At 51.8% G+C, this 25,239-nt stretch overlaps 3 protein-coding genes across 3 annotated transcripts in view; 2 read left to right on the top strand and 1 right to left on the bottom strand.

Annotated features, from left to right (window-relative positions):
- Positions 1–3,794: 3,794 nt before the first annotated feature.
- Positions 3,795–25,239, top strand: part of LOC140460216 (uncharacterized) — a 36,193-nt gene continuing 14,748 nt past the window's right edge. Inside the window, exon 1 of the mRNA XM_072554637.1 lies at positions 3,795–3,899. The gene's annotated coding sequence lies outside the window, so the exon portion shown is untranslated. The remainder of the gene's footprint in view (positions 3,900–25,239) is intronic.
- LOC140460217 (uncharacterized) lies at positions 4,398–12,103 on the bottom strand. The gene is made up of 3 exons (XM_072554638.1): positions 11,768–12,103; positions 10,035–10,122; positions 4,398–8,849 (listed from the first exon to the last, which is right to left on the bottom strand). Exon 3 carries the CDS (start codon positions 8,709–8,711, stop codon positions 8,097–8,099), a length of 615 nt encoding a protein of 204 aa, XP_072410739.1. The 5' UTR covers positions 8,712–8,849; positions 10,035–10,122; positions 11,768–12,103; the 3' UTR covers positions 4,398–8,096.
- Positions 12,378–14,142, top strand: LOC140460215 (uncharacterized). The gene has a single exon (XM_072554635.1). It carries the CDS (start codon positions 12,822–12,824, stop codon positions 14,031–14,033), a length of 1,212 nt encoding a protein of 403 aa, XP_072410736.1. The 5' UTR covers positions 12,378–12,821; the 3' UTR covers positions 14,034–14,142.

The raw sequence follows: 25,239 nt of genomic DNA, 5'->3' as shown, positions 1-25,239 counted from the left end.
TCGGCCCAACAAGTCCACACCGCCCCGTTGAAGCACAACCCACCCATATCTCTACATCTACCCCTTACCTAACACTACGGGCAATTTAGCATGGCCAATTCACCTGACCTGCACATCTTTGGACTGTGGGAGGAAACCGGAGCACCCGGAGGAAACCCACGCAGACACGGGGAGAACGTGCAAACTCCACACAGACAGTCGCCTGAGGCTGGAATTGAACCTGGGATCCTGGTGCAGTGAGGCAGCAGTGCTAACCACTGAGCCACTACGCTGCCCATGGGATTCTATAATGATGCAGAAAATGCAGCAGTCAAATTGTGCACTGCAAGATCCTGCAAATAGAAATGTCGTCAAGACCAGTTAGCAAGAAACATTGAACAGTTCAGCAGGGGAAACAACCCCCTGCCCTTCAGAATAACAGAGTCAGAGAGATGTACAGCATGGAAACAGACCCTTCGGTCCTACCCGTCCATGCCAACCAAACATCCCAACCTAATCTAGTCCCACCTGCCAGCACCCGGCCCATATCCCTCCAAACCCTTCCTATTCATATACCCATCCAGATGCATTTTAAATGTTGCAATTGTATCAGCCTCCACCACTTCCTCTGGCAGCTCATTCCATACACATACCACCCTCTGCGTGAAAAAGTTGTCCCTCAGCTCTCTTATATTTTTCCCCTCTCACCCTAAACCTATGCCCCTCTAGTTCTGGACTCCCCCAGCCCAGGGAGAAGACCTTGTCTATTTATCCTATCCATGCCCCTCATAATTTTGTAACCTCCTATCAGGTCACCCCTCAGCCTCCGACGCTCCAGGGAAAACAGGCCCAGCCTGTTCAGCCTCTCCCTGTAGCTCAAATCCTCCAACCCTGGCAACATCCTTGTCAATCTTTTCTGAACCCTTTCAAGTTTCACAACATCCTTCTGATAGGAAGGAGACCAGAATTGCACGCAATATTCCAACACTGGCCTAACCAATGTCCTGTACAGCCGCAACATGACCTCCTAACTCGTGTACTCAATACTCTGACCAATAAATGAAAGCATATACGTTAGAGCCCAGGTGTCCTTGGAGAAGGAGCATGCGGTGTCCACCAACACCCTGGAGTCGTTCAGGGAGAGGTGGGCGCCGCAGGGAGTGGGGTGCATTATTTCCCCGTCCAACTCTATTTTGATTTAGTCCCTACCCTCCCCTTCACTGTTTTGATCACACAGCATTGCCCTTTGATGTGAAGGGCAGTGCTTGTCACTGGCCACTCGGGTGTTTTCCTATCTTCCTGGTGGTGGAAATTGAATAAAGATTCGTATTCTTTTGTGTCTTTCACTGTGTCTCACACCTGCACACACACACACCATGAGTGATGGGGAAAAAATAAGCACTACCGCAGTTAGGCGGTTAAAAAAATATATAAATGAAAGCATACCAAACATCGCCTTCACTATCCTATCTACCTGCGACTCCACTTTCAAGGAGCTATAAACCTGCACTCCAAGGTCTCTCTGTTCAGCAACACTCCCCAGGACCTTACCGTTAAGTGTATAAGTCCCGCTAAGATTTGCTTTCCCAAAATGCAGCACCTCGCATTTATCTGAATTAAACTCCATCTGCCACTTCTCAGCCCATTGGCCCATCTGGTCAAGATCGTGTTGTAATCTGAGGTAACCCTCTTTGCTGTCATCTGCAAACTTACTAACTGTACCTCTTATGCTCGCATCCAATCACAGGAGCTTTTACACCTGGCAGAGCGGGCAATAGTTGAAGGATTTGTCTTAAAGGCGAGACCTCTGACAGGGCAGTGTTGCATCAGAATACGTTTCTGTATGACAGCCAGACGGCACAGGGACAGACCCTTTGGCCTAACCAGTGTGTGCCGACCGGATATCATAAATTACCGTAGTCCCATTTGCCAGCACTTGGCCTGTATCCCTCTAAACTCTTCCTCTTCATTTACCCATCCAGAGGCCTTTTCAATGTCAGAATTGTGCCAGCCCCCACCACTTCCCCTGGCAGCCCGTGCCACACACACGCACCATCTTCTGCGTGAGAAAGCAACCCCCCCCACCAAAGAGGTCCCTTTTCTATCTTTCCCCTCTCATCTCAAACCTTCGCCCTTTAGGTTTAGACTCGCCCACCCTGGAGGGGTGGGAAAGATCTTGGCTACTCACCCGGGAAGCCCACACCTGACCTTACATTTATCTCAATCAAACTCCATTCGCCACTCCTCGGCCCATCTGGTCAAGATCCCGTTGTACTGAGGTAACCTTCCTCGCTGTCCACTACACCTCCAACTTTGGTGTCACCTGCAAACTTACTAACTATACCTCCTATTGTTCACATCCAATTCATTTATATAAATGACAAAAACGCAGTGGACCCAGCACCAATCTTTGTGCCACTTCTTAATAAAAGTGTTTACAATTACCCGTGATCTCAGCCTACCTTTTGGGTCATCTGTACCCCTGGATTAAACTATCCCGCTTGTCCAAGACAGTAACCAAAGGTCTGAGAACTGAAATAACCCAGAGTGATGATGGAGTGTTACTCATGGCTCAAGGGTTACATTTCTGACCTTGAACATGGGTTCGAACCCACGTCCCCACTGTAGGAAAGATATCGTGAAACTTGAAAGGGTTTAGAAAAGATTTACAAGGATGTTGGAGGGTTTGAGCAACAGGGAGAGGCTGGGGCTGTTTTCCCCGGAGCGTCGGAGGCTGAGGGGTGACCTTACAGAGGTTTATAGAATCACGAGGAGGGTGGACATTCCACCACAGAATACACCAGATGGCCTCCTCCTTTAGAGACCGCAATTTCCCTTCCCACGTGGTTAAAGATGCCCTCCAACGCATCTCGTCTACATCCCGCACCTCCGCCCTCAGACCCCACCCCTCCAACCGTAACAAGGACAGAACGCCCCCTGGTGCTCACCTTCCACCCTACCAACCTTCGCATAAACCAAACCATCCGCCGACATTTCTGCCACCTCCAAACAGACCCCACTACCAGGGATATATTTCCCTCCCCACCCCTTTCCGCCTTCCGCAAAGACCGTTCCCTCCATGACTACCTGGTCAGGTCCACGTCCCCCCTACAACCCACCCTCCCATTCTGGCACTTTCCCCTGCCACCGCAGGAACTGTAAAACCTGCGCCCACACCTCCTCCCTCACCTCTATCCAAGGCCCTAAAGGAGCCTTCTACATCCATCAAAGTTTTACTTGCACATCCACTAATATCATTTATTGTATCCGTTGCTCCCGATGCGGTCTCCTCTACATTGGGGAGACTGGGCGCCTCCTAGCAGAGCGCTTTAGGGAACATCTCCGGGACACCCGCACCAATCAACCACACCGCCCTGTGGCCCAACATTTCAACTCCCCCTCCCACTCTGCCGAGGACATGGAGGTCCTGGGCCTCCTTCACCACCGCTCCCTCACCACCAGACGCCTGGAGGAAGAACGCCTCACTTTCTGCCTCGGAACACTTCAACCCCAGGGCATCAATGTGGACTTCAACAGCTTCCTCATTTCCCCTTCCCCCACCTCACCCTAGTTCTAAACTTCCAGCTCAGTAACTGTCCCCTTGTCTTGTCCGGACTTGTCCGACCTGCCTATCTTCTTTTCCACCTATCCACTCCACCCTCTCCTCCTTGACCTATCACCTTCATCCCCTCCCCCCACTTACCCATTGTACTCTATGCTACTTTCTCCCCACCCCCACCCTCCTCTAGCTTATCTCTCCACGCTTCAGGCTCACTGCCTTTATTCCTGATGAAGGGCTTTTGCCTGAAACGTCGATTTCGAAGCTCCTTGGATGCTGCCTGAACTGCTGTGCTCTTCCAGCACCACTAATCCAGAATCTGGTTTCCAGCCTCTGCAGTCATTGTTTTTACCTCGTCAGGGTAAGTAGCCATAGTCTTTTCCCTGGGGAAGGGGAAAGGGGGCATAGGTTCAAGAGTGAGTGGGGAAAGGGACACGTTTGCAGGCAGGGGGTGGTGCATGTGTGGCATGAGCTGCCCGAGGAAGAGGTGGAGGCTGGTACAATGACATTCATTTAAAAGGCATCTCGGTGGCTCCACGATTAGAAAAGAGTTGAGAGGGATATGGGGCCAAGTGCTGGCAAATGGGGCCTGATTAATTTCGGATATCTGGGTCGGCACAGATGAGTTGGGCCGAATGGGGGTCTATTTCTGTGCTGATCAACTCTGGCAGCATCTGTGGAGTTAAGTCCAGTTAATGTAACAGGGTCGGATGACCCTCCCTCAGACCTTTGCTCGAGTATTCGCAGTTCACTTAGTTTTAACCGGGATAAATATTTTTGCTTCATCAGCCAAACGGACCACGATTTGGTTGTTTGTTCCCAACTCCGGAATAAAGAGACTTACCCTGGGCTCCCTGAAGGAATTCAAAATTATAGCCGTTTATTAGAAACCCAACTGACCTCTCACAATATCGTGGCACACACCCTCATTAACATCAAAACTATAATCGGGAATTTACAAACAAAAATTAAAAAAAAATCCTTTTCACCCCAAGCACAAGGCACACCCTCGCAACACAAAGAGACAAAAAAATATTTGCAGAGGTGATGGCTTTCCAAAGGAAGAAAGCTGAAAGGGCGTTAAAGAAAAAGACCAGCATGGGAGCAAGTAGCTGTCCCATCAGTGGTCCGATTGTCCACTCCACTTTCCCGCCTTTGCCGTCAGAACCCTTTCGGATTCCGGAATCCGTCCACCTCAGTCTCAATTGCCCCAGCCTCAATAGTCCGTGAGAGTAGAAACCTCCCGTCCCCTCCAGCCTCGCGAACACTTGTGCCAACTCCAATTCGATCCCACCGCCCGGGATGCCTTACCCTCCCCAAGGCCCGTTGCCTTCGCTGCACTCCCACAAGGGGGTGGGGGGGGGGGGGGGAAATGAGGACAGGACCACAAATCCCCAGAACCACACGTGGGCCACAATAGGTAAGTCTCCTGTCCTGGGAGAGCTGGGTCTTCCCCGACACTTTGACTCCCAGTTCCCGGTTTCGGTCGAGTTCAAATGGGTATTATGGCTGGACTGTTAATCCAGAGACTGGATTCGTGGCACAACATGGTTGAAGAGCTTCAGAGCAGAGGAAATGACCTGGGAGTTGCAGTGGGAGAGGGACTCCCTGAGATTCTTGGAGAGAATCCTTGTTGATTTTAACCCTACTGCGAATCCTCTTGCAAGGATGCCTGCCTTGAAGAAGTTTTCCTCCTCTCTCTACATTACCTTGTTAATCCAGAGAACCGGATAGTGTCCCGGGGACCCTGCCACGGGCAGAGGGTTTGAATTCAACAATGTTTTAGAAATCTGAAATCACGAGTCTAATGGTGACCATTGGCGGTTGTTGTAAAATCCCATCTGATGTCTTTTAGAGAAGGAAACTTCCAACCTTACCTGGTCAGGGCTACAGGTGACCTCAGAGCCACGGCATTGTGGTTGGCTCCCCCACTCGCCTCTGGGCAATTCGGCCTGGGCAAAAAATGGCCAGTGGCGCCTACATCCCGCGAATCAATTTTATTTTAAAATAAAAACTTCCGCCATCTGCCACTTCGGGATTGGCGCGCAGCCAGCCCCAGGGTATTAGCCAGCTCTCTCCACTCAGTCCAACGGGAGCACCCATTCGGCCCTCACCTCCCTCCTAGCTTCCACAGTCCTCAGACAGAGCGAACTGAACTGGGTGACCGGCTTCCACCTTCGACGAGACCGAATTCGGCGACGGCCGAAGTTGGGTGAAACTGTACACCTGAAGAAGGGGCTGATGCCCGAAACGTCGATTCCCCCTCTGCACCCCCCCCCCCCCCCCCCCCCCCCCCTTGGGGTAGCTGCTGCGCTTTTTCCAGCAACCCATTTTCAGCTCTGATCTCCAGCATCTGCAGCCCACACTTCCACCTCTGGAACGGTGCACCTCTGGAGTGTGCGTCCTTGGAGGGTCAGGGGCTGGGTGGGACACTCTCACCGGACGGTGTGCGTCCTTGGAGGGACACTCTCACCGGACGGTGTGCGTCCTTGGAGGGTCAGGGGCTGAGTGGGACACTCTCACCGGACGGTGCGCGTCCTTGGAGGGTCAGGGGCTGAGTGGGACACTCTCACCGGACGGTGCGCGTCCTTGGAGGGTCAGGGGCTGGGTGGGACACTCTCACCGGACGGTGTGCGTCCTTGGAGGGTCAGGGGCTGGGTGGGACACTCTCACCGGACGGTGTGCGTCCTTGGAGGGTCAGGGGCTGGGTGGGACGCTCTCACCGGACGGTGTGCGTCCTTGGAGGGTCAGGGGCTGGGTGGGACGCTCTCACCGGACGGTGCGCGTCCTTGGAGGGTCAGGGGCTGGGTGGGACACTCTCACAGGACGGTGTGCACCCCGGTGCCTTTCCCGCCAAGGAGGTACGTCAAGGACTGATCAGCACTTTCAAATCAGAGATTCAGTGGGACCTTGCAAACTGTGAATTCTCCAGGTTTGGAGGGGGGCGGGGAATCATTTGGAGCCAGGTGACACTTTGCAATTCTCTTGGGAAGGGTGTCACAGCTGGAACATGCAACACCGATCGGTTACAGGAAGTTGAAGTAGGAGGGTTGTTTTTTTGTTGTTTTGGAGGGGTCAACGACTGGGGGAGACACGGGTTCAAGGTGCGAGGGGTTGAAAAGTGAGATGCGAGGCATGTTTTTCACACAGAGTGTTTGGAAGGCGCTGCCAGGCCTGGTGGTGGTGGTGGACGCAGACACAGTCGCAGTATTCACCCAGACAAGCTCAGAAACAGGAAGGCAACAGAGGGAAGCGGATTAAGTTTTAGTGTGGAAGGGCAAGATGCAGCGATGCAGGCTGGGAGGGTCAAAGGGGCCTGTTCCTGTGCTGTTTGTTGTTAATAATCGTGAAGAACAAGACACTTAAAGCTTCAGAGGATTAATTCTGGAATCAAACCTCTGCCAGTCGCTTAATGATCCCCGCTGGAGAGGCTGCGGGTTTAGGAGCTGACTGAAGCCCTTTCCCCCCATCACACACACACACACACACACACACACACATACAGACCCAGACAGACACACTCCCTCACACACACACCCAGACAAACACACTCACTCCCTCACACACACACACGCAGACCCAGACAGACACACTCCCTCACACACACACACGCAGACCCAGACAGACAGACAGACACACACACACACACACACAGACCCAGACAAACACACTCACTCCCTCACACACTGACACGCAGACACATACAGACTCACTCACTCCCTCGCACAGAAACACGCAGACCCACACCAAAACATTCCCTCACACACAGATACGCAGACCCAGGCAGGCCACACCCCCTCACACACAGACACAGACATACTCCCTCACACGCAGACCCAGACACACTCCCTCACACACAGACCCAGACACACTCCCTCACACACAGACCCAGACAGACAGACACACACACACAGGCCACACTCACTCCCTCACACACACACACGCCGACCCAGACAGACACACTCCCTCCCTCACACACAGACACGCAGACCCAGACAAGCCACACTCACTCATCACACACACACACACACACACACACACACACACACACAGGCCATACTCACTCCCTCGCGCACACACACGCAGAAATGCTACACCCCGTCCCCCTCACACACAGATATGCAAACCCAGACAGACACACTCCCTCAACACAGATATACAGACCCAGACACACTCCCTCACACACAGACCCAGACGGGCCACACTCCCTCACACACTGACCCAGACAGACAGACAGACACACACACACAGGCCACACTCACTCCCTCACACACACACACGCAGACCCAGACAGACACACTCCCTCCCTCACACACAGATACGCAGACCCAGACAGACACACTCCCTCAACACAGATACACAGAACCAGACACACTCCCTCACACACAGATACAGAGACCCCAGACAGACGCACCCCCTCCCTCACACACAAACACAGTCTCTCACACACAAGAATGCAAACCCAAACAGACACACTCCCTCACACAGAAACACACAGACACACATACACAAACTGACCCACACACAGAAACACTATCTGCCTGAAACTCTGTCCATGTCAGGTGCAGCCGAGAGGTTTGCCCTGGCCGTGAGCCCGCTGGTGTTTCAGGAGGCTGGACGACTGAGCGAACTCCTCCCCGCACTCGGAGCAAGCGAGCAGCCGGTGCCCGGTGTGAACCTGCCGGTGTGCGCTGAGGTTGGCCGGGCGCCGGAACCTCTTCCCGCAGGCGGCGCAGCCGAACGGCCGCTCCTCGGTGTGCACCCGCTGGTGCGCCACCCGGGTGGACGACTGGGTGAAGCCCTTGCCGCACACGGCGCAGACGAAGGGCCGCTCGCCGGTGTGCACCCGCCGGTGCACCGACAGCTCCGAGGACTGCTTGAAGCGCTTCCCGCAGGACGGGCACTGGAAGGGCCGCTCGCCGGTGTGCACCCGCTGGTGCGTGACCAGGGCCGAGGATTTGGTGAAGCCCTTCCCGCAGACCGGGCAGGCGAAAGGCTTCTCCCCCGTGTGACTGCGGCGGTGGATCTCCAGCTCAGAGGGGTAGTTGAACCCTTTCCCGCAGTCCTCGCATTTCCACGGCTTCTCCCCGGTGTGGGCTCGCCGGTGGATTTCCAGCAGGGAGGGGTAACTGAATCCCTTCCCGCAGTCCACACATTTCCACGGCTTTTCCATGGCGCACTCTCTCTCTCCAAACTCAGCGGTGAGAGGTCTCTTTAGGCTGTTGAACTGATCAAAGCTCTTTCCACAGCCAGTCCATTGCTAACTCTCCAACTTGAGTGTGCACATGTCTTGTTGCCTTCCTCGTCCACGCTGACATTTGAGAGACAAGAACAAATATTTCAGCTTCCGATCTCAAGGATCAATAGCATTTGCGTCATAGGAGTCATGCAGCACGAGTACACACCCTTCGGTCAAACCCGTCGGCACTGACCGCATATCCTCAATTAATCTTGTCCCCTTCGGCCCATCTCCCTCTAAACCCTTCCTGTTCACGTCCCCATCCAGGTGCTTTTTAAATGCTGTCATTGTACCAGCCTCCACCACTTCCTCTGGCAGCCCGTTCCACACATGCACCACCCTCTTGCCCCTCAGCTCCCTTTCCCCTCTCACCTTAAACCTACGCCCCTCTAGTTCTGGATTTCCCCCACCCCTAGGGAAAAGACCGTGTCAATTTAGCCTATCCATGCCCCCTCATGATTTTATAAACCTCCGTGAGGTCACCCCTCAGCCTCCAATGCTCCAGGGAAATCAGCCCCAGCCTGTCCCTCTGAAACCCTTCCTGTTCATGTCCCCATCCAAGTGCTTTTTAAACGCTGTCATTGTACCAGCCTCCACCCCTTCCTCCGGCAGCTCATTCCACACGTGCACCACCCTCTGCGTGGGAAAGTTGTCCCTCGGGTCCCTTTTAAATCTTTCCCCTCTCAGTTTAAACCTCTCTCCTTGGCGAAAATGAAAAGACCTTGGCTAATCACGCTCCTCGTGATTTTATAGAGTTATAGAGATATGCAGCATGGAAACAGACCGTTCGGTCCAACTCGTCCATGCCGACTCGGTTCAGCTGCCAGCACTTGGCCTATATCCCGCTCAACCCTTCCTATTCATATCCCCATCCAGAAGCCTTTTAAATGCTGTAATTGCACCAGCCTCTACCACTTCCTCTCACAGCTCGTTCCATGCACGTGCCACCCTCTGCGTGAAAAGGTTGCCCCTTTTAAACCGTTCTCCTCTGGCCTTAAACCTTTGCCCTCTAAGTTTTGGACTCCCTCTACCCTGGGGGAAAACGACCTCTGCTATTCACTCGATCCATGCCCCTCGTGATTTTATCCCCCCGTCAGCCTCCGACGTTTCAGGGAAAACAGCTCTGGACTATCCAGCCTCTCCTGAGAGCTCCATCCCCAGCTTTGTCAATCTTTTCTGAACCCTCTCAAGCTTCACAACATCCTTCCAGTAGCAGGGATACCAGAATTGAACGCAGTTTTCCAAAAGTAGCCTCACCGATATTCTGGACAGCCGTCCTGATGATCGAAGATCTTGCCGTGATGTTTCGTTTGGGTTTCTGATCCCTCAATACTCCCCTAATCCCCTGTGAAGAGAGTTTGACAAAAGTTAGCCACATAGGCACAGTGTACAAACACAGAACAGACAATTCCAGTTTCCATGGAACATGGGTTTCCTTTTAGTTGATGGCCCAGTGGTTAGCACTGACGCCTCACAGCACCAGTGACCCAGGTTCGATTCCACCCTAGGTCTGTGGGAAGTTTGCACGTTCTCCCCCATGTCTGTCTGGGTTATTCCCCACAGCCCAAAAGTGTGTAGGTGACGATGGATTGGCCAAGCTACTGCCCCATAGTGTCCAGGGATGTGCAGACTACATGGATTAGACATGGGAAATTCAGGGTGATAGGGTGGGATGTTCAGTGCAGACTCGATGGGCCGAACGGCCTGCTTCCACACCATAGGGATTCTGCGATTGCTCCCCCAGAATCCTGGTCCCACACACTTGAATGTTAAAATATTTTACAAGCCAATTTCTCAATGCTGCAACAATGTCTCCCAATTTAAGCCACTTGGAAAATAAAAAGGGATATGGAGGAAATACCCACCTACTGGTGACATTGTACTTTTAGCTCTAATAGATAGAAACAAATCGAAGGGACTATGGGCCCTTCTCTCACAGCTGCCCCTTCTCCTTAATCCCACTCCTGCTTTCTCCCCAAAACCCTTGATTTCTTTAGACGCAAGGGCAATATCCAGCTCCCTCTTGTCTAACAAACTGGTCCCGAAAGTTTTCTGTGGGAGAGAGTTCTCCTGGTTCACATCCCTGAGAGTGAAAATTCTTCCTCACATCAGTCCTGAACAGCTTATCCCTTATTCTTCAACTGGGAAGGCGGCATTTGGTACACTTGTCTTTATTGGTTAGCGCATGGAGCATAGAAATTGGGATGTTGTAGCTGTACAGGACATTGGTTAGGCCTCGTTTGGAATACTGCATGCAATTCTGGGGGTCTCCCTTCTACAGGAAGGATGGTGTGAAACTTGAAAAGGTGCAGGAAAGATTTACAATGACGTTGCCAGGGTTAGAGGGTTTGCGCTGTAGAGACAGGTTGATAGGTTGGGACTCCTTTTCCTGGAGTGTCGTAGGCTGAAGGGTGACCTTATAGAGGCTCATTAAAGTCATGAGTGGCATGGATAGGGTAAATAGCTAAGGACTTTTCCCCAGAGTGGGGGAATCTGAAACGAGAGGGCATAGGTTAAACGCGAGAGAGGGAAGAATTGAAAGGGACCAAAGGGGGCAACATTTTCACCCAGAGGCTGGTGCGTGCATGAACTGAGCTGCCAGAAAAAGTGGTGGAGGCTGGTACAATGACAGCATTTGGACTGGGGACATGAATAGGAAGGGTTTTAGAGGGAGATGGGCCAAATGGAACTAGATTCTGCTGAAGGGTCAGTTGCTACGATGCAATGAACTTCTCTTCTGGAAACTGACAGTGAAGTATTTTTGTGCATTTTGCACCAGCCTCCGGGTGAGAAGCACCTTCCTTCCATCCCCTCCAAACCTCCTGCCCTTAACCTTGAACCCCTGGTCACTGAGACTTCTTCCCAAATGGGAAACTATCTCACTCTCTCTCTCTCTGTGTCCCTCAGAACCTCCACCTCAATCAGATTCCCGTCCCTCAGCCGTCTCTGCTCTCAGCAACCTTCCTGATGTTGGACGCGGGGTCAGGTACCTCGATCCTGGGTGTCCGCTGCTGGACTGAGGGGTTGCATGAGGCCTCTCTGCCCATCAGTTCCCTTCCTCTCCCTCTTCCGCCTGCGCACGGCCACCGTCGCCCGTCACAGGAAACCGCTCCACTCCGATTGGTTGGAGGACCAGCCGCGCGCACCCGACTCCTCCAGGGCCCACCTCCTCCGCTCCGATTGGTTGGAGGTCCCGACTCCGCGGGCTCGGTCCCCCAGCTCCGCCTGAGCCCTTCGCTCCGATTGGCTGGGAGGACCGGCCGCGCGCCCCGGCTCCTCCCAGCCCCGCCCACCTCATTCACTCCGATTAGCTGGAGGTCCAGCCGCGAGCCCTCACGTTTCGCGACCCCCGCCCACCTCCTGCACGGTGATTGGTTGGAGGACCCCCTAACGCCCAAACACACACGCGCGCGCGCGGGCACGTCCAACCCGCCCACCTCCTTCAGCCTGATTGGTTGGAGCACCTGACATCACAGGCGCCGCCCGCCAGCCCTTCACTCCGAATGGCTGGAGGGCCACACTCGGTCCTCCAGCCCCGCCCACCACCAGCTGTCAATCACCCCGGCTTCCCCACCCAAGAAGGGAGGGGGAAAGAGGAAAAGAGCCAGGGTTTGCGTCATCAGTGTGCGCCTGAGACTGGATGTTTGTGCAACTGGATCAGAGAGACATAGAGAAAAGGACCCAGGCTGGGAATAGAGGAAAGCAATGGTGAGATGGGTTTGAATTTCACTCCAGGCAGGAAGGGGGGATTGTGTGGGACCTGGATTTGCAACCTTGGAGGAACAAGTAAGTAAAAAGAAATGGGTCCTCTAGAAAGTGTCAATCTGGGAGTGACACTGGTGACCTTTGTGAACTCCCTGTGCAGTGTGTTAGAAGAGAGGCTTTAAAAGGTGCATGGGTCCAGCCAAACCGTACGCCAGCATCTGGTTGAGGTCAACCGGGATCTGAATGCCCCAGCATCTGAATGTGGAAGGAGAGACGTTTGTCCGACCCGTGGGGAGACCAGAGTGCGTGGGCAACTGATTATCCAGCTGGGAGAGCAAGATGGAGAAACCGTGGAAGTGTGGAGACTGTGGGAAGGGCTTCAGTTACCCCTCTCAACTGGACATTCATCGTCGCAGACACACTGGAGAGAGGCCATTCACTTGCACGCAGTGTGGGAAGAGGTTTGCTTATTCATCCAGCCTGTACTTACACCAGCGGGTGCATGCTCGCAAGAAGCCATTTGCCACCCTTGGTGGTCGGGAACCGTTTGCTTCGTCAAACGTGATGGGCCGGGTTTGTTCTGATCAGAGGCCTTTTAAGTGTTCTGACTGTGAGAAGGGCTTTAAAAGCAAACAGGAGCTGCTGAGACACCAGCGCACTCACACGGGCGTGAGACCTTACACTTGCACCATTTGTGGAAAAGGATTTGGTCAGTCATCCTACCTGCTGACGCACCAGCTTGTTCACACTGATGAGAGACCTTTCCCATGTTTGGACTGTGGCAAGCGTTTTAAGAGTAAAAATGACTTGCAGTTCCATCAACGCATTCACACTGGGGAGAGGCCGTTCTCCTGCTCCCTGTGCGAGAGGAGGTTCCGGCGTTTGTCCCAAATGCAGACGCACCAGCGAGTTCACACTGAGAAAAGACCTTTCAAATGTCCCAACTGTGACAAGAGCTTTAAAAGCAAGCAGGATCTGTTGACACACCAGCGGGTTCACACCGGGGAGAGGCCATTCACCTGTTCTGTGTGCGGAAAGCGGTTCACCCGATCGTCCAATCGCCTGAGACACCAGCGCGTTCACACGGGGGAGAAGCCGTTCACGTGCTGCGTGTGCGGGAAGGGGTTCACTGATTCTCCGCAGCTCCTGATCCACCAGCGCATTCACACCGGGGAGAGACCGTTCACTTGCTCCACGTGTGGGAAGGGATTCACTCAGCCATCCCAGCTCACCGAACATCAGCACGTCCACACTGACCAGCGGCCCTTCAAATGCCCCGACTGCAAGAAGAGCTTTAAGAGCAGGAAGTATCTGCTGATGCACCGGCAGGTTCACACTGGGGCGAGACCGTTCACCTGCCTGGTGTGTGGGAAGAGATTCACTCAGTCGTCCCACCTGCTGAGACACCAGCAGCTTCACACTGGGGAGAGGCCGTTCGCTTGCTCGCGATGCGGGAGGGGATTTGCTCGGTTATCCAACTTGCTGAGGCACCAGAGAGTTCGCAAGTGTGTACTGAGAGTGGATTCGGTTGTCAGTCCTGTCCAGGATTGACAATGTCCATTTGGACAGTTGAGCCTGCCCTAACTGCTGTAAGTCTTCATTGTAACTGGTCTGGTGCTTAACGTGCTGGGTAAAGTTCAAATAAATGTTGGGGAATCTGTTTGACCGGCCTGTGTGTGAATGAAAGGCTTGCAGGGGGCGTTGAACGGCCTACTCCAATTTCCATGCCTTAAGAACCAGAGCAGATCCCCTCAAAATATTTTAAGGTAGTCTAGACCCTAACTTTTTTTTCTTATTTTAAATGTACGTGTGAAGTGCCGTGTCCCAGCTGCAAATTACTCGATATTAAGCTAAACACCATTTATTTAAAGTCCAAATACAACCAAAGGAAGAGGAGTTTTGAATAACTTAACTGTTGAAACACTTAACAGATTAATAGATACAGTACCGATTACGAGTTAACTTCCAATACAAAATGGAGGAGTTTTATCAGGATGTTGCCTGGTCTGGAGGGAAGCTCTTGTGAGGAAAGACTGAGAGACTTGGGTCTGTTCTCATTGGAAGGAAAAAGGCTAAGAGGGGATACGATCGAGACATACAAGGTGATCGGAGGATGAGATAGGGTTGACAGTGAAAGTCTTTGTCCTAGGACGATGACGTCAGCTTGTTTAAGGGGGCGTAACACAAATTGAGAGGTGATAGACAGATGTCAGAGGCAGGTTCTTTACGCAGAGAGTGGTAAGGGAGTGGAATGCCCTCCCTGCTAATGTAGTCAGCTCAGCCACATTAGGGCGATCTAAACAATCCCTGGATAAGCACATGGATTATGGTGGGATGGTGTAGGGGGATGAGCTGAGAATAGTTCACGGGTCGGTGCAACATCGAGGGCCGGAGGGCCTGTTCTGTGCTGTATTGTTCTATGTCCTATACCATCCCATAAACCCACCCGCTTGACAAAAAGGCGAATTCAGGCACAGAATCTCACATACGGTTCTCCAATCCAGAAGGGAAAAATCATCCAGAGAAAACTCCAAGGGAGTAGCAGCCAGGCGACGTTTACTGAAGCGCCCAACTCTGTTGCGACCCCACCAGCTTCTGGTGTTCCTGAGAAACCAAAATCCAGGAATCCTGATCTGGGAGATCAAAACGAAACCCTCAGGCCTCCTGCTCTGCCCTGGCTCCCGTCCGCTCTGCTCCACTCTCTCAGCTGCTCCACTCTGCACCAGGCCGTCAGCCAGCTCCAGGTCTCCAGCCTGCTCCACTCCAGGTCTTCAGACAATCCGCTCCAGCCTGGCCTGCTCCAATCCAGGACTCTAGCCCACTCCACTCTGGGCCTCCAGCCCGCTGCGCTGGGAATGATTTAAAAAAAATAAGTTCCGTACATAACAAAAAGGGACAGCAATGTGGGGGGAGTTTTTACTTACACCGAAACTAGATTGGTAGTTTATTCGGGTCGGTACGCAGTGTCTCGACAAGGAGCTTGTCGACTGCACTGGACGTGGTTTTCTAGAACCACATGTTCTGGAAGCGATTGGAACGAAGGCTGAAGGAGACTTTGTGGTACAGTAGGGTTAATGGATGGTCCCGGAGTAAAGGCAAGGCAGGCAGTAGTGACCAGAAGGCGGGTCAATTTTACCTCCGGTTTGAAAGGTAGAAGCAAAGGCGTCAAGACAATAATTTTAAATTTAAGAAGGAGCTGAAAATGTGTTGCTGGAAAAGCGCAGCAGGTCAGGCAGCATCCAAGGAGCAGGAGAATCGACGTTTCGGGCATCAGCCCTTCTTCAGGAATGAGGAGAGTGTGTCCAGCAGGCTAAGATAAAAGGTAGGGAGGAGGGACTTGGGGGAGGGGCGGTGGAAATGCAATAGGTGGAGGGAGGTTAAGGTGAGGGTGATAGGCCGGAGTGAGGATGGGGGCGGAGAGGGCAGGGAGAAGATTGCAGGTTAGGAAGGTGGTGCTGAGTTCGAGGGATTTGACTGAGACAAGGTGGGGGGAGGGGAAATGAGGAAACTGGAGAAATCTGAGTTCATCCCTTGTGGTTGGAAGGTTCTTAGGCAGAAGATGAGGCACTCTTCCTCCAACTGTCGTGTTGCTATGGTCTGGCGATGGAGGAGTCCAAGGACCTGCATGTCCTTGGTGGAGTGGGAGGGGGAGTTTGAAGTGTTGAGCCACTGGGTGGTTGGGTTGGTTGGTCTGGGTGTCCCCTAAAACGTTCCGCAAGTAGGCGGCCTGTCTCCCCAATATAGAGGAGGCCACATCGGGTGCAGCGGATACAATAAATGATATGTGTGGAGGTGCAGGTGAATTTGTGGCAGATATGGAAGGATCCCTTGGGGCCTTGGAGGGAGGTAAGGGGGGAGGTGTGGGCGCAAGTTTTGCATTTCTTGCGGTTGCAGGGGAAGGTGCCGGGAGTGGAGGTTGGGTTGGGGGGGGGTGTGGACCTGACGAGGGAGTCACGGAGGGAGTGGTCTTTTCGGAACGCTGATAGGGGAGGGGAGGGAAATATATCCCTGGTGGTGGGGTGCGTTTGGAGGTGGTGGAAATGACGACAGATGATACGTTGGACATGGAGGTTGGTGGGGTGGTAGGTGAGGGCAAAGCTGAATGAGTTGAAGTGAGTGGGATATTAGACTGGGAGGTAGATTGGTAAACAAGCCAATGGCAGACACTTAAACAGATATTCACTGTGGTTACACAGAATTCCCGAGGAGAGATCTCACCATCCGTGATTAACTACTGACGTTAAGAAAGGCATTGAACTTGAGAAAACACACAAGGACAGTATTAATATATTTAACAGTCGGGCCCTGGATCGTGCAGAACAGAGGAACCGAGGGGATCAGGGACATAATACTTTGAAGTTTGCATCACAGGTTCGCAGGGTGGTTCAGGCATTTAACACGCTTGCCTTCATTGCACAGACCTTTGAGTATCGGAGTTGGGACATTACATGAAGGTTGTACAGGTTGTTGGTGAGGCTCTGCGGGAGTACTGTCTCCCATTCTGGCCGCTCTGTTATAGGAAGGATATTGTTAAGGGGTGGAGAGGGTTCGGAAGAGAGTTGCCAGGACGTTGCTGGGTGTGGAGGGCTCGAGCTGTAGGGAGAGGCCAGATAGACTGGGACTTTTTTCACTGGAGCGTAGGAGGTTGAGGAGGGACCTTTTTCGAGATGCTTATAAAATTATGAGGAGTATAGGTAAGGTGAACGGCAGGTGTCTTTTCCCTGGGGTGGGCATGGTGGTGCAGCGGTTAGTAACGCTGCCTCACAGCACCAGGGTGCCAGGTTCAGTTCCAGTCTCAGACGACAGTCTCTGTGGAGTTTACACATTCTCCCCCGTGTCTGCGTGGGATTCCTCCGGGTGCTCCGGTTTCCTCCCACAGTCCAAAGATTTCTAAGGGTGGATTGGCCATCCTAAATTACCCATAGTGCCCAGGGATGTGCAGGTTAGGGTGGATTAGCTGTGCTAAATTACCCATAGTGCCCAGGGATGTGCAGGTTAGGGTGGATTGGCCATGCTAAATTACCCATAGTGCCCAGGGATGTGCTGGTTAGGGTGGATTAGTCAGGGGAAATATAAAGTAACAGGGAAGGTGAGTGGGTTGGGTGTGGGTTTCTCTTCAGAAGGTTGGTGTGGACTGCTTGGGCTGAATGGCCTGTTCCCACACCATAGGGATAAAGGCTAGAGGAGAAAGATTTTAAAAAATGTCAAGGGGCAACTTTCTCTTTCCACAGAGACTAGTTCGGCTGTGGAATGAACTTCCCAGAGAGAGTGAAGCATGCAGGTACAGTTACAACATTTAAAAGACATTTTGGATAAGTACGTGAACAAGAAAGGTTTGGAAGGATGTGGGCCAAGCAGGCGGGACACGTTCAGTTTGGGATCATGGTCGCCATGGACTGGTTGGGCTGAAGGGTCTGCTTCGACTCTGAAGAGGTGTGATTTGATTGGTGTTTCTGAGACTTTGATGAGGTGGACGTCATTTCACAACTGTGCTCGAATCCAGAAGTAAGGGTCAAAACGAACTGTCGCGCTGGGACAGAAGGGCAGGGGGTTCAGCCATAATCAAAAAAAAAAGCAGCCAATTCTCCCCGTGTCTGCGTGGGTTTCCTCCGGGTGCTCCAGTTTCCTCCCACAGTCCAAAGATGTGCAGGTCAGCTGGATTGGCCAGGGAAAGTTGCCCATCGTGTTAGGTGCATTAGTCAGAGGGAAATGGGTCTGGGTGGGTTACTCTTCGGGGGGTGGGTGTGGACGAGTTGGGCCGAAGGGCCTGTTTCCACACTGTAGGGAATCTAATCTAATTAATCTAAATGGGGGACATGACAGCTCATGACTAAGCCGCACGGAGCAAAATAAATGGATCAACGGCATAAATAAGAGATTAACGTGTTTGAGCTTGCTGGGAAGGGGATTGGGACTGGGAGGGGGCTGTAAATGACTATTTGAAAGGGCAGGAAGGAAGGAAAGGGCGATTGGGGGGGGGGGGGGGGGGGAGGTTTTGCCACTCTGAGATCGGCCACGCCTCCGATAGCAAGAAACGTCCCAAGAGGGGATAAGGTTAAATCCGAAGGGGAGGAAGTTGGAAACGCTGAAATGACTGTGACTGAACTCCTGCATTGGTGACGGTGTTTCTGTTTGATCTCGTGGTAAGCGAGAGCTGGCACACGCTAACGTCTGAGCAGTCAGAATGAAACACCGGTCGCATCCCTCTTGGGAGGAGCACCATCTCCAAGTCTGACACACGATACACACCAGTGCAACCTGTAAAACCCTCAGCAATTTCTGATGGGATACCTACAGTATAGACGCACGGCCCTTTGGCCCAACAAGTCCATGCCGACCCTCTGACAAGGGTATCCCACCCATTCCCCTACGTTTACCCCTGACTAACGCACCTAACACTATGGGCTATTTAGCATGACCAATTCACCCAACCCTCAGTGGTTAGCAATGCCACCTCACGGCGCCAGGGATCCGGATTCGATTCCCGCCTTAAGCAACTGTCTGTGTGTAGTTTGCATATATCTCCCCGTGTCTGCATGGGTTTCCTCCGGGTGCTCTGGTTTCCCCTGAAGACGTGCAGGTCAGGTGAATCGGCCTTGCTAAATTGCCCGTAGTGATAGGTGCATCGGTCAGGAGTAAATATCGGTTAGGGGAACGGGTCTGGATGGGTTACTTTTCCCCCGAGGGTCGGTCTGGACTTGTTGGGCCGAAGGGCCGGTTCCCGTACTGTAGGGCGTCTAATCTACACATCCCTGGGCTCCATGGGTAACTTAACATGACCAGTCTACCCTAATCTGCACAGCTTTGGATTGTGGGAGGAAACCCTTGCAAAATCGGGGGGTGGGGGGCGGCGAATGTGCAAAGTCCACACAGACTGGAATCGAACCTGGGTCCCTGGTGCTGTGAGGCTGCAGTGCTATCTACTGAGCCATTGTGCTGCCCAAGTTCTCTGAGCTGTGCGAATTGACAGGCACGTGGATGGGGAATGTTGAGAGGCACATGGGCCAGACACTAGTTTAGTTTGGTCAGCACGGATGAGTTGGACTGAAGGGTCTGGTTCCATTCTGTGTGACTCTGCAATTCCTCCTTTGTTCTGTTTTATGTTGCAGAGGGCAGACGGAGACTATGTGAGCTCAGTTATTGCCGAGTTACCATTTCGGGTTGTGCAGCACGGGAACAGACCCTTTGCTCCAATTCATCCGTAACCCCAAACGAAACGAGTCCCATTTGCCTGTGTTTGGCTCATATCCCTCTAAGCCCTTCCTATTCACATACCTGTCCAAATGTCATAGAGTTATAGAGATGTACAGCACGGAAACAGACCCTTCGGTCCAACCCGTCCATGCCGACCAGATATCCCAACCCAATCTAGTCCCACCTGCCAGCACCCGGCCCATATCCCTCCAAACCCTTCCTATTCATATACCCATCCAAATGCCTTTTAAATGTTAGAATTGTACCAGCCTCCACCACATCCTCTGGCAGCTCATTCCATACACGTACCACCCTCTGCATGAAAAAGTTGCCCCTGAGGTCCCTTTTATATCTTTCCCCACTCACCCCAAACCTATGCCCCTCTAGTTCTGGATTCCCCGACCCCTGGGGAAAAGACCTTGTCTATTTACCCTATCCATGTCCCTCATAATTTTGTAAACCTCAGCCTCCGACGCTCCAGGGAAAACAGCCCCAGCCTGTTCAGTCTCTCCCTGTAGCCCAAACCCTCCAACCCTGACAACATCCTTGTAAATCTTTTCTGAACCCTTTCAAGTTTCACAACATCTTTCCGATAGGAAGGAGACCAGAATTGCACGCCATATTCCAACAGTGGCCCTAACCAATGTCCTGTACAGCCGCAACATGACCTCCCAACTCCTGTACTCCATACTCTGACCAATAAAGGAAAGCATACCAAACACCTCCTTCACTATCCTATTTACCTGCAACTCCACTGTTGTAACTGCACCTGCATCCATCACTTCCTCTGGCAGTTTATTCCACACTGCATGAAAACGTTGCCCCTCAGTTCCCTTTTAAATATTTCACACCTTAAAACTATGCCCCTTAGTATTGAGGTCCCTGCACTGTAGGGCAAAGGCTGTCTATACCCCCCCCCCCCCCCCCCCCCCCCCAACGATCATATAAATCTCTATAAAATCACCCCTCGCCACTCCAGTGAAAAAAAAAAGCCCCAGCCTCTCCTTATACCTCAAAACCTCCAGTCCCAATGGCATCCTGGTAAATCTTTTCTGAACCCTCTCCAATTTATTAATATCCTTCCCGTAGCAAGGTGACCAGAACACACTGAACTTACCAATGACAAAAGCTGTCACTGAACCATCTGAATCTGCACAGGTCACGTCAAACACTGAGACAATTGGTCTCTCTCACACCGTCCCCGGGACAGCGAGTTAGCATTCCCGGTGGAAACGTGGTGGTCTTGACGCTCTGGTGTTGTCAAGGATTCAGGACCCCTCTTGTTTTCTCCGTCATCTGGGAGCTGTTGATTTCCACACTCTGTTCCCACAGAGCAAGTCCTCTGATCTCAGCTCTGTTCGGTCCTTTCCCAGTGTTTAGATCGAGAATACCTTCTGCGAATAAAGCAACAAGCCACAATTTCCTCCGTGACATCTGCCAACCATTGCAACCCAGAGAGTAACCGTAAAGTTGCATATCATGGAAACAGACCCTTTGGTTCAACTCGTCCAGACCGACCAGATCTCCCAAATTAGTCCAGTCCCATTTGCCAGCATGTGGCCTACATCCCTCTAAACCCTTCCTATTCATGTGCCCATCCAGATGCCTTTTCAATGTTGTATTTGTACCAGTTTCCACCATCATCTCTGGCAGCTCATTCTATACATTCTCTGTGTGAAAAACGCCCCCCTTCCAAATCTTTCCCCTCTCACTGTAAACCTATGCCCTCGACTTTTGACCTCCCCTCACCCCAGGGACAAAGACCTTTCCTATTCACCCTATCCTTGCCTCTCCAATGATTTTTTTTCAACCTCTGTAAGGTGTCACCCTCCGACGCTCCAGGGAAAACAGCCCCAGCCTCTCCCTATAAGTTCAAATCCTTCAATCCTGGCAACATCCTTGTAAATCTTTCCTGCACCCTTCCAAGTTTCATAATGTAGCAGGGAGACGAGAATTGAATGCACTATTCCAAAAGTGGCCTTGCCAATATCCTGTACAGCCGCAACGTGACCTCCCATCTCCTCTGCTCAATGTTCTGACTAATAAAGGGAAGCGTACCAAATGCTTTCTTCACTATCCTGTCTACCAGTCACTCCACATTCAAGAAAATATGAACCTGCGCTCCAAGGTCTCTTTGTTCAACAACACTATACAGGACCTTATAATTAGGTGTATAAGTCCTGCCCCGATTTGCCTTACCAAAATGCAACACCTCACATTTATCTAAATTAAACTCCATCTGCCACTCCTCAGCCCATCTGATCCAGGTCTCGCAACAGAAATAAGAGAAACAATAAAGTTATTGATACATACACAGCCATAGTATTCGATGTTTATGTATTTGTTCAAAAGCCTGAGAAAATAGATTGCCCCCAGGATTCTTATTTCGTTATTACAGCCTTGGTTCGAACATGGACAAAAAAACGTGAACTCCAGAGGTGAGATGAGGGTGAATCAGGAGACCAACTCTCCCCTGATTAGAGGTATCTTTAACACAAAGGAAGATGGCGGTGATTGTTAGAGGTCAGTCATCTCAGCTCCAGGGCCTCTCTGGCTGGTGTTCCTCAGGGTTGTGTCCAATGCCCAACCATCTTTAGCTGCTTCATCAATTCCCTTCCTTCCATCAGAAGGTCAGAAGTGGGGGATGTTCGCCAATAATTGCACAATGTCCAGCGCCATTCACTACTCCTCAGATACTGAAGCAGTCTGTGTCCAAATGTAACAGGATCTGGATAATATCCAGACTTGGGCTGACCAGTGGCATGTAATATTTGTGCCACGCAAATGCCAAGTGACACCTGTCACCAACAAGATCACTGCTTGATTATCCAATGATGTGATTGTTTATTTTGTCTTTATCCTGGGAGGGAGGGAGGGAGGGGACTGGGGGTTGGGGTGGGTGGTTATCATTCCCCAGAAACTGGACCAGCCACAAAATGCAGTGGCTACACACAGGAGGAGTTCAGAGACTAGGAATCCTGGTATCAAGTCTCCTGACTTCCAAAAGGAGGGAATATGAAGGGCGGGCCGAAGGGCTTAGGTCAATTTGGCCTCATATCTGACACAACTTGATTGTGCTTTTTGAGGAAGAAACCAAGAAGATCGATGAGGGCAGAGTGGTACACATTGTTTACTTGGACTTAAGTAAAGCCTTTGACAAGGTTCTGCATGGCAGACTAATTAGTAAAGTTAGATCACATGGGATTCAGGGAGAGATCACCAATTGGATACAAAATTGGCTTAATGGCAGGAGACAGAGGGCGGGGTGGAGGAAAATTATTTTTCAGACTGGAAGCCTGTGACCAGGAATCAGTACGAGCTGAAAGGTGAAAGATCACGTTTTCAAATAAACCTCTTGGACCATGACCTGCTGTCATGTGATTTTTGACCCTGGTTTCTCTGCAGGGATGCTGCCACACCTCGTGGGTGGCACAGTGGTTAGCACTGCTGCCTCACCGCGCCAGAGGCCTCAGGGTTCAATTCCCGCCTCAGGCGACTGACTGTGTGGAGTTTGCACGTTCTCCCCGTGTCTGCGTGGGTTACCTCCCACAGTCCAAAGATGTGCAGGTCAGGTGAATTGGCCATGCTAAATTGCCCGTAGTGTTAGGTAAGGGGTAGATGTAGGGGTATGGGTGGGTTGCGCTTTGGCGGGGCGGTGTGGACTTGTTGGGCCGAAGGGCCTGTTTCTACACTGTAAGTAATCTAATCTCCCGAGTTTTTCCAGCAATTTCTGCTTTTATAGACAACAGACATTGGGTGCAGGAGGAGGCCATTCTGCCCTTCGAGCCTGCACCACCATTCATTATGATCATGGCTGATCACCCTCAATCAGTATCCTGTTCCTGCCTTATCCCCCATAACCCTTAATTCCACTCTCCTTGAGAGCTCTATCCATTGTTTCAGAATGATGTAAGGTGGGCTGTGATTTTTGGTGTCTGCACCAATTAAGTCAATCGTTTTAAACCTTGTCCCCATGGCAACTCATTTTGAAATTCAATAATATTGCCAGCTCATGGGTGGGTGCAGTGACCCAACATTGCCCAGATCATGGAACACACTATCCATTATGTAGCACACCCCCCCTTCTGCGCAGGCGTCGTCTGCTCAGAAAAAAGGGGTGGGGAAAGAGATCGACTGTTACGGACATGCGCTGTGAGGGGGTTCCAAACGGCGCATGCGCATGATCGGCCCACTGCGGGTCAGGAGACTCGCGCATTTCCGCTCCGCGCCTGGACGGCTGACGGAAGGTAACGGAGAGGCGGGGGAAGGAGGTTGTCGGAGCCCGCAGCGGAGGTTTCAGGCCCCGAGCAAGCGGCTCCCGGGCCCTCTGTCGGCGCAGAGCGAGCGCCAACGGGCGTAACCCTCCTCGACGCCCCCGCTGGGCGCGGCAGCCATCTTTGTAGGGGGCGGCGGGCAGCAGGGCGCATGCGCCGCCCCGCCTTGACTGGAGCATGTTTTGGTGTGGTCTTGAGTATCACCAAAGTTGAGTTGTCTTGAACTGCACTTAAAAGTTTGCTGCTCCCTTGATATGAAGTTCGTCTAGCCTTACAGAGCAATGCCAACTGAATGCTTGAATAAATGGAGAGCTTTTCAGTTATGTCTGTAGCCTTAATCAACATTTACCACTTCAATTACTAATGATCTCAAGTGCAAATACTGTTACTTATGTTTTTCATTGAATTTATGAGCTTTAGTTCACAATGGAAGTCTTCTATTTGGAGCACCTGACCACATCTCCTACGTCAACGTCTCTCATGTATAGCACAAGTTTTGAAGTTCAAAGATTGGGAGAAGATTTGGAGCTTGGGTGCTCGTTGTTGTGGTTCTGTTCGCCGAGCTGAGAATTTGTGTTGCAGACGTTTCGTCCCCTATCTAAGTGACATCCTCAGTGCTTGGGAGCTTCCTAGGCAGCAATCACAAGGGATGAACTCAGGTTTCTCCAGTTTCCTCATTTCCCCTCCCCCCCCACCTTGTCTCAGTCAAATCCCTCAAACTCCTTCCTAACCTGCAATCTTCTTCCTGAACTCTCCGCCCCCACCCCCACTCTGGCCTATCACCCTCACCTTGACCTCCCTCCACCTATCACATTCCCAGCACCCCTCCCCCAAGTCCCTCCTCCCTCCCCTTTATCTTAGCCTGCTGGACACACTTTCCTCATTCCTGAAGAAGGGCTTATGCCCGAAACGTCGATTCTCCTGTTCCTTGGATGCTGCCTGACCTGCTGCGCTTTTCCAGCAACACATTTTCAGCTCTGATCTCCAGCATCTGCAGTCCTCACTTTCTCCTCGAAGAAAATCTACAGCCTTGTATGATTATGTTTCAGTAAATGATGACTGTGTGAAATAAGAGGAAAAATATATGATCCATGAAGCAGGACTTTATTCTGGGAACTGCATAATCCAACCATAATACAAATTGCCACAACAATTTATTGAGGCGGGGGGGAAACAGATAATTCACTAAACATTAAATTTTACTTATCCATCTTTTGAATAGTCAGACCGCACAGAAACAGACACCTCAGTCCAACCAGTCCATGCCGACCGTAATCCCAAACAAAACT

The sequence above is a fragment of the Chiloscyllium punctatum genome, chromosome 36 (genome assembly GCF_047496795.1).
Source record: "Chiloscyllium punctatum isolate Juve2018m chromosome 36, sChiPun1.3, whole genome shotgun sequence".
Lineage (NCBI taxonomy): Eukaryota > Metazoa > Chordata > Chondrichthyes > Orectolobiformes > Hemiscylliidae > Chiloscyllium > Chiloscyllium punctatum.
Note: the sequence above shows the minus strand (reverse complement) of the source record. Positions and strands in the feature narration are given on the sequence as shown.